The following is a 9,257-nucleotide window of genomic DNA, read 5'->3' as shown; positions in this document are numbered from 1 at the left end:
CTTAGTGCAAATCAGACTACTTAGGGAATTAGAATTTGGGGAGAAATGGTAAGTGGAAAGTAGCATATGATAATTTGCAATTTGTGAGGGAAATGGGGAGAAGTTTGGAAGATTTTACCCCTCCCCAAATTTCCCTGGGAATTACCTATAGCTGTAGGACAAGGCATTTCTATTTCCTATTTCAAAACCCTTCAATAAATTAACATTTCCCCTAATTTTGCTTTTTTTTTTTTTTTTTTTGAGGCGGAGTCTCGCTCTGTCGCCCAGGCTGGAGTGCAGTGGCCAGATCTCAGCTCACTGCAAGCTCCGCCTCCCGGGTTTACGCCATTCTCCTGCCTCAGACTCCTGAGTAGCTGGGACTACAGACGCCCGCCACCTCGCCCGGCTAGTTTTTTTTGTATTTTTTTTAGTAGAGACGGGGTTTCACCGTGTTAGCCAGGATGGTCTCGATCTCCTGACCTCGTGATCCGCCCGTCTCGGCCTCCCAAAGTGCTGGGATTACAGGCTTGAGCCACCGCGCCCGGCCTCTACTTCTGACTTTTAAGCCCACTGTTCTTATATATTCTCACCATAATGCTGCAGGAAATTATCTGGGAACCTATTTGCTTAAGACCGATAAAAAAAATCCAGCTGGGCCAATGTGGTGAAACCCCATCTCTACTACAAATACAAAAATTAGCTGGGCATGGTGGCGGGCGCCTATAGACCCAGCTACTCAGGAGGCTGAGGCAGAAGAATCTCTTGAACCTGGGAGACGGAGGTTGCAGCGAGCCAAGGAGATAACGCCACTGCACTCTAGCCTGGGCAACAGTGAGACTCTGTCTCAAAATAAAAATAAAAATAAAAAAAGATAAAAAGAATGTAGCGACTGGGCGTGGTGGCTCACGCCTGTAATCCCAGCACTTTCGGAGGTGGAGGCGGGTGGATCACGAGGTCAGGAGATCGAGACCATCCTGGCTAACATGGTGAAACCCCGTCTCTACTAAAAATACAAAAAATTAGCCGGGCATGGTGGCAGGCGCCTGTAGTCCCAGCTGCTCGGGAGGCTGAGGCAGGAGAATGGCATGAACCCGGGGGGTGCATCAAAAAAAAAAAAAAAAAAAGTGGGCTGTAATTCTGTTTCAGTTTGTGTATAATTGTTTGTGTGTCTTTTTCTCTCTTAGGGATGTATTCTTGGCCTGGGTAGCCTCTAGAAATTCAAACACAGTAGTGTTTGTGAAATAGTCCTTCCTGTTCTCCAAGCCAGTGAAGAGTTATCTGCTGGGAACATGTCCGAGAGCCTGTTTTTGAAACACAAGCTGGGCTTCTGGTAGTGCCTGATCACAACCCATGATGGCCGTTCATGTTTCACCCCTTTTCCTTCATCAGAGGCCAGGCTATGGAGCAGGGCCACTGAATTTGCTGCAATCTGGAGATGCTTTTTATTTTCAACCACAAGCAGAAATACCAGTGGTAATAGCAGAGGAAAGGGTGAAGGGAGTATGGGCAAGCAAAGCATAGATATGGTAGGGGTGGTGGTGGGGTTGAAGAAACTTGTTGGTATAATTGTCATAGGACTTGCCTAAAATATTATTAAAATTACAGGAGTGTACTCAGCTTTGAGCCTAGGAGAAAACGCCACTGTGTGTATCCGTTTTAAAAGGGCTAAGAGATTCTATTAAAGGTTCCCTCATAAAAAAATGTTATTCCCCATTATCACATCAATACACTGCTTTGAGAACAAAACTTTTCAACACAGGCACACTGGGCCACATGGAAAATGACATCACCCAGGAGTTTATTTCTCTTTATATATATTATTTCTGCAGTTACCATCCTTATCTGAGTTATCACAGTTCATGAATCTAACAGGCAAAACTACATCATTAGTAAGAGGTTTTACCAAAGTCTAAAGTTGTATTCACTTGTGTTTGATGAAATATCTTCAAAAGACCATAGATCTATCATTTCTTGGACATAATCTAAAGAAAAACAGATTAGAAAAGCCACCTAGTTGTAACAGAATAAGCAGAAGTTTACAGCATGATAGTCCAAGTGGTGATAACTTTAAATAAAACTCAAATTTTTACTGTCTGTAAAACAGGAAACGCTGTCCTAGAGAACCTCTTCCTCAACCAACCATGTACATAGTTTTATCCTATGCATTCCTGTTTTCTGTGGGGGTTTTTTTGTTTTGTTTTGTTTTTTTGAGACAGAGCTTCACTCTGTCACCCGGGCTGGAGTGCAGTGGTGCGATCTCAGCTCACTGAACCTCTGCCTCCCAGGTTTAAGCAATTCTCCTGCATCAGCCTCCGGAGTAGCTGGGATTACAGGCACCTGCCACTACGCCCAGCTGATTTTTTGTATTTTTATTAGAGACAGGGTTTCACCATGTTGGCCAGGCTGGTCTTGAACTCCTGACCTTATGATCTGCCCACCTCGGCCTCCCAAAGTGCTAGGATTACAGGTGTGAGCCTCTGCACCCAGCCTGCATTCCTGTTTTTTTAATGATTTTGGAGGGTGGGGGTAGAGATGGGGTCTCACTATTTTTCCCAGGCTAGTCTTGAACTCCTGGGCTACAGTTATCCTCCTACCTTGGCTTCCCAAAGTGCTGGGATTACAGGTGTGAGCTACTGTGCCTAGCCTATAATGATCATTTTAATGTTTCCCATGCACTCATTTAGTTTGAACCCTCACAGCAACCCAATGAGGTAATACTCCCATTTCACATATAAGAAATACTGAGAGATGAGTTGCACAAGATTACACCCTGTTAAGTGGCAGAGCCAGAATGGACTTCAGAATCCCAACTACAATACAAATGTTTATTTAAATAAAGAAGAAAGCTATTGTACAAATATCACTCTTCAGGTTTAGCTTATAGAGCCATGGCTATGGATTCTTAGCTCTGTAAGGAAGTACTTCTATAAATTCTTAGGTTTAGAGATGATACCATCTGGGTACCTTTGCTTGAACCGTGCAACCACATCTGGGTCTAGCAGGTGGATCCCATCCAGTTGGTTTCCAAGGGTGATCCTGAAACGGGAAAAGGAGGGGCAAACCAGAAATCCTGGAATTAGAGGGTTTAATATTGTTAAAAAATGTATACCAAATGAAGACTGCCTATCATCATATCAAATATGCCAATTCTTCTAAAAAGAACATTAGAATAGTATATGGCAGAATGACTAGTTGAGAATTGGCATAGATTCTGGAGTTAAAATAGACTGGATCTGTATTATCTGAGGGTTAGTAACTAAGGCTTAGCCAGGCCTGCTTCACAGAGTTGCTGCTACCAGGGAGTACTCTTTGGATAAGCAAAATGCTAGCAGCATGTGTTTTAAGCTCTATTAAAGGGGTGAAAGATATAATTATTGACAGATTAAATAGATAACTTCATAACCACCAGGGGGCAGATTCAATATATCACAGAATGGCTGAGGAAGATCCTTAGATTGTGAAGAGAACAGAAACCCTAGGGAGCAGTGCTTTGGGTCCTAGAACCTGTTGAGTTTCTAATGAATATTTGTAGAATCTCATAAAACAGTTTAAATACAAGCTTAAGTGGCTTATGAATCCTCTGAAGCTCATTTATGGACTAGTGGAATACAGTGTGAAGCTCTACTAAGTTATGTCCTTAATCATAAGTAATAGCCCCTTGAGGACTAGCCTGTTCTCTGGTCACCTTACCAGTTGGGTTGCACATTGTGTGGTCGTCCAAATAACTCAATCTTGCGAGTGCCGGGAGATAGTCTTTCAATCATGCCATAGATTTCATCTGGTTTATGACTGGTGGAACGAACCTAGGAAATAAAAACTAGCTGCTTTTAAGTTACACAAGATTGCAATTCTACCCCCTTCTATTATGTTTATGATCTAAATGAGAAAAATCTGGGATGAGAATACACCCAACATGAATAACTGATACCAACAGAAATGTGGAAGCTTTGGAGGCCTGGGAAGCACATACCTCAGCTACGATCACATCACAATCCAGACCCTGGTTGAAGCCTTGGGGATTTCCTTTGACACCAACCTGCTCACCACAGATAACAGATTACCTTATGAAACCACCTTTTGAACTTTTTCTCAGTAAGAAATCAAATGATTCTTCTTTTGTGCTCCACCTATTGAATTGGGCCCCACTGCTGCTCACCAAGCAGTGTTCCTTCCCATGGTTCAACCAGTGACCTGTACGGCCTGTCCGAATGATGCGTTGCAGTTGATTTGTCTTCACCCAAATAATTTCATCTACCCGTTCATACCTGTGGGGCATAAAAAAGAACTAGAGTTTTAGTCAAACGTACAGTTAGGGGTAGTACCATTTATAGAAGCAAGGAATCACAGAATACTCTGGGAGAAGAAAACATGTATCTCACTATAACAGTATTACCCTCAAAAGAAAGCAACACAACGCACTACTTACCCCCAGAGGTTTAGACATTCTCTCCCCAACTCCATGGCCCTAGGAAGAAATGAGTTAAACAACTATTTGTATGCCCTTATTTTTTTTCTCTTCAACATATATGATGTGTTAGAAACACCATAAACACCTTTTCAGTAGACATTCAGTGAACATTTACATGCACAACACCAAAAGCAGCATGGTGGATCTAAGAATGAAAAGATAAAACAGTATTCTCAACAACCTTACCTTTCTCAAAGAACAAATGTAAAGTTAAATATATATTCAGGGTATAATTTGCATTGTAAATGGGCATTAGGACTCACTAGAAAAAAAAACTGGCTGGGCGTGGTGGCTCACGCCTGTAATCCCAGCACTTCGGGAGCCCGAGGTGAGTGGATCACAAGGTCAGGAGATAGAGACCATCCTGGCTAACACGGTGAAACCCAGTTTGTACTAAAAATACAAAAAGAAAAAATTAGCTGGGCATGGTGGCATGTGCCTGTAATCCCAGCTACTCAGGAGACTGAGGCAGGAGAATTGCCTGAACCCGGGAGGCCGAGGTTGCAGTGAGCTGAGATCACACCACTGCACTCCAGCCTGGGCAACAGAGTGAGACTGTCTCCCGGAAAAAAAGAAAAAAAGACTAAATCAGTCATACATTTAATAGTAGGGCTAGGAAAACCCAGGATTTTATCTCCCACTCAGTATTCACTCTGTATTGTATCTGTCCATACTTACATAACTGAATTGCATTACCTGCCTGTGACCCAGAGGAAGAGAAAGCCATCATCCTGTAGTACGGGTATGTTGAGCCTGCGCATCTCATCATCTGTCAGGGTCCCATAGGGCAGCTCCATGTGAATATCCCAGGGTGGGTCAGCCATCACAACTGCAAACTTGCCCAAGATACTGACGTCCAGGTAGCGGATATCACAACAGATCCACTGCATAAAGTGGTATTTGGTCATCTTCCCTACTTTAACTCTCAGATTCATGGCCTGAGTCCCTCTTTTCCATTTGATTTTTCCTATTCCCTTACAAGTTTATCTATCCCCCTCCATTCCCAATAAGCAAAACAAGATTGCTGAATTATGCTCTGCTTTCTTAATGTGTATGGCTGCCCTACTCAAAATCTGTAAGTTGAGACGAGTTTTCTGAGCAGACAGGTACCTGAGGTGGGAAGAGTCGGTCTGCACTGGAATCACCTCCGACACTCTGTGTAAGAGCAAGCTCCTGGCTTGGCGTGTGGTCTTTGCTGCCAGGGGCCTCAGAATCCATGCAAGCATCAATTTCATAGTGAACATACTTGCAGGTATCCATGTGGAAACATGTATTAAGGAAAGAGCAGTCACCTAAAGACTCATCAGTGTGTTTATTGATAATTCGTCTGGGAAAATAAAAAGGGAGAATCAAGATGGTGCTCCAGACGTAGATCCAACAGTTCAAATTTCAAATGATTTGAAAATGTCTCCTATTTTATTACCCTCCCATAATTCTATTGTTAGAGCTTTCTCCAAGAGTTTTAAGGGAGGCAGGTAGCATGGAAATCCATAATTCATACTACAGAACAATTGTAATTCATCTCTAAGACTGGGTTTCCTGTTTTACCACTGGAAGGCAAGCAGTGCAGGAGACTTAGTTGGTTAGAACAGAATAAAACACTGACCTAAGAGTTCAGGTTCCTTTTCTCCTAAGATTATCCTCCTTTCAGAGTACTTTTTCACCGTGGCTGAGAGACAGACATACCTTGTTATTCTAAGGAGGGAGCTTTTTCTTTAAAAAAAAAAAAAGTTATTTGGGAGTACAGCCTGTATTCTTCCCACACAATGCACTTCTGAAAGTATACCTTCAGGGTCTGGAGGACTTACACAAACCATAAACTAAGATTACAGACAGAACCCCAATGACTGGAAGGAATATGCTGAAAAGGAATGGCTGCTTCTGACAAACCCATCCCACCTCATTCCCTTCCAAGAGACCTGAAGTGCAGCTTGCGACAGGGTCGATCAGCATCACTTGCTTTCATGCACTCCTCCTTGGTTCCATAGTCACAGAATTCTTGCACTTGGGCCCGACCTCGAGAGCGAAATTTTTCAACAATGGATTGTTCCTTGGCTGTTGTAGTATTTAATAGCTCTAGGATCTCCTGACTGACCTGTGACAGAAGTAGCCTTGGACTTAAAAATGTCTTGTAGATCAAACTGGCTCTTAGACCAACTCTGCAAATTCTTTTTGACACTGATGTCTTACAAGAGATAAATTAGCTAACTTTTTTGTCAGGTAACTTGCTGTCACCCAGGCCAAAGTGCAGTGGTGTAATCATAACTTACTGTTTCTCCCACTGAACTCCCAGGCTCAAGTGATTCTCCTAGCTCAGCCTTCAGTTGTAGCTGGGAATACAGGTGCAAGACACCATGCCAGCTAATGTTTTAATTAATTTACTTTTTGTGGGGATAGGGTCTCACTATTTTGCCCAGGCTGGTCTTGAACTCTTCGCCTCAGGTGATCCTCCCACCTCGGCCTCCCAAAGTGTTGAGATTACAGGAATGAGCCATTGTGCCTAGCCCTAAATTAGCTAACTTAATATTGGAAAATTGGAGCCTTCAGATAAGAAATTTGTTAGGGGTTCAGTCCTTCCTCACAAATACGCATTTGGGATGAAATTAAAATGGAAGAGTCCTGGTTCCTACTGCTAAAAATTATATTAACGTCCCCTCCCCAGGAAGGCATTCCTTCTATAAAAAAACGTATTTACTGGGTGCTGAACTAAAAAGTATAGTGCTAAACACTTTACTTTTTAGCTCAGAGTCTATTCAATTCTATAAGGCAGGATATGCTGGTATTATCTTCACATTACAGATGAGAAGACTAAGGCTCAAGAGAAGTTAATTAACTTGTTCAAACTTACGCACTAGAAGTACCAAACAGATAAGAACTCATGTCAGGCCAATACTTATACTCAGAACCAATTCACATTATTTAGTCAATTTCTATAACTGGTCTAGTATTCCTCTCCAGAAATATAGGGAGAAATATAAGAGAAATATCTCCCTATATTTCTATATATTTGGATTCCTCTTCTCTTGATCCAATTCTTTCAGATTCAATGACAGATTATCTAAATCAGAATTTGTTGACACTGGCATTATTGACACTTTGGGACAGACAACTGTTTGTTGTGGGGGTTTGTCCTACTATGCACTGTAGGACGCTTAACAACCATCCCGGGCCTCTACACACTAGATGCCAATAGCACTCCCCCATGTGTCACAATAAAAATGTCTCCAGACATTACCAGATCCCCTGGGAGTTGGGCAGTACGGAATCATCCCTGGTTGAGAACCACTGTAAACCCTCAATTCTAAAAACAGTTCCTTGCCCTAGGGGTAAATCCTTGTCAAACAAAGCTATAATTAAGAGCATATTGTGAGAGTATTTTCACATGACCCCTACCTTCTTGCTCTGTTGTTCCTTGGTGGACTGTTGGTTCAGAAGGCTCTCTATCTCCAGATCAACATCTGAGGCAGCATGTTTCCTTGATTTCTTGGCTGGCTCCTTTGCTGGTTCTGATGCTGAAGAGCTCAGACCAGAGGCTAATGAACTGGCAAAGGCAGCTACTGTAGTTAGGTCCTGTTCTGCACGCCGCTTCTGCCCTGTGACAGTCCCTGCTACCTCCCCAGGGCCCTTCTTTTCTGCCACAGCACCCATCATGGCAGATAGCTTGGAATGGTCAGCATAGGTCACAAGAGTAGGATGTGCATCGTCTTGTAGGAGACCTCGCTTTACCTCAATCAACTCCTGAGCTGCAAACTTCTGCAGGAGGCTTTCTACCCCATCTTGAGTGGCAGGAGCATCTGGCTAGAGAAGAAGAGGAGGTAGGGGCAATAAGACACTGACCACGAACTGAAAATAAGTTGTAAATCCTAACTCTGTCAGGTCATTACCGTGGAGATGGCAAGACAGATGGACACAGCATCAGTGGGCAATGTTAAGGCCAGATCAGAGAGGTGGTGTAGCAACTTCTTCTCTAACTCAGGATCTGTAGCTAATTCAGGAACTGCTGAAGCTGTGCTGGGCTTAGGGCCACCAGAGGTGGGTGCAGTAGGCACTGGGCTGTCACTACGGAAGGTTGGAGACAATGCTGCCTCTGGATTCCGTAGATCTAAGAATGAAGAGAAGTAAAAATGAAAAAAGGCAACCACTGTTGGTCTATATATTTCTGAGAAGTCAAATTCTCTAGCATTCCCATACATAGATCTTTCATTTTGTGCAGGAAATTCTCTGACCAACTTTAGCACTAGATTACCTATCCTCAATCATACTAAAAGCATTAACTGTTTTGTCAATATTGGATTTTCTATCTACCTTTTCTCTATTGGGTGAGTAATGTTTTCCTAATTCCCTATCCTTGCTGTGCTACAAAGAAAGTAGATTAGCAGCATGATAGATTTAAATATCCCTACCACCTTTCTATCTACCAACATTTTAATAAAGGCCAGGAATATACTCAACAACCTAGGCTGGGATCCAATATTCTTTTTGAGGCATGTAGTGTGAATTTTAATGAATTCAGGCCATTGATCAACAAAGTGTACAAAATGACAATGTTGGGGGCCAACAGTGTTACCTGTAACACTCACAATCACAAAAATCTTAATACTTTGCTGAAGCCTTGGTTACCAAATGCTATTTCCTGACTATATTGTTATCATCTATTACTTCACAAGCTGGGTAGCCATCATAACCTTCATAAGATTTGAGAAACTAAAATTAGGACAAAATGTTACCTTTGAGAAAGTCTAGTATCTGTGGTTATTTAATTAAAATATAGATGAAATTTTTTTTTTTTTTTTTTTTTTTGAGAGGGGGT

At 42.3% G+C, this 9,257-nt stretch overlaps 2 protein-coding genes across 3 annotated transcripts in view; one reads left to right on the top strand and one right to left on the bottom strand.

Moving 5' to 3' along the window:
- Positions 1 to 3,814, top strand: part of TOX4 (TOX high mobility group box family member 4) — a 23,751-nt gene extending 19,937 nt beyond the window's left edge. The window contains exon 7 of the mRNA XM_017853416.1: positions 1,164 to 3,814. Within this exon, the coding sequence (XP_017708905.1) occupies positions 1,164 to 1,224 (61 nt within the window). The 3' untranslated portion in view covers positions 1,225 to 3,814. The remainder of the gene's footprint in view (positions 1 to 1,163) is intronic.
- The window catches only part of METTL3 (methyltransferase 3, N6-adenosine-methyltransferase complex catalytic subunit), a 15,373-nt gene continuing 7,991 nt past the window's right edge, over positions 1,876 to 9,257 (bottom strand). Inside the window, exons 2-12 of one of the 2 annotated variants that reach the window (XM_017853475.1) lie at positions 8,332 to 8,549; positions 7,841 to 8,245; positions 6,367 to 6,542; positions 5,558 to 5,774; positions 5,144 to 5,331; positions 4,406 to 4,444; positions 4,136 to 4,244; positions 3,950 to 4,015; positions 3,670 to 3,782; positions 2,944 to 3,015; positions 1,876 to 1,961 (exon numbers count right to left, since the gene is read on the bottom strand). In XM_017853475.1, coding sequence (XP_017708964.1) covers positions 1,925 to 1,961; positions 2,944 to 3,015; positions 3,670 to 3,782; positions 3,950 to 4,015; positions 4,136 to 4,244; positions 4,406 to 4,444; positions 5,144 to 5,331; positions 5,558 to 5,774; positions 6,367 to 6,542; positions 7,841 to 8,245; positions 8,332 to 8,549 — 1,640 coding nt within the window. In that variant the 3' untranslated portion in view covers positions 1,876 to 1,924. Of the gene's footprint in view, positions 1,962 to 2,783; positions 3,016 to 3,669; positions 3,783 to 3,949; positions 4,016 to 4,135; positions 4,245 to 4,405; positions 4,445 to 5,143; positions 5,332 to 5,557; positions 5,775 to 6,366; positions 6,543 to 7,840; positions 8,246 to 8,331; positions 8,550 to 9,257 lie in introns of those variants that run through there. The other variant, XM_017853474.1, reaches the window with a different exon arrangement.

Source organism: Rhinopithecus bieti, unplaced genomic scaffold (assembly GCF_001698545.2).
Source record: "Rhinopithecus bieti isolate Rb0 unplaced genomic scaffold, ASM169854v2 scaffold_34943, whole genome shotgun sequence".
Classification (NCBI taxonomy): Eukaryota; Metazoa; Chordata; class Mammalia; order Primates; family Cercopithecidae; genus Rhinopithecus; species Rhinopithecus bieti.
This window is presented reverse-complemented; position numbering and strand designations above follow the sequence as displayed.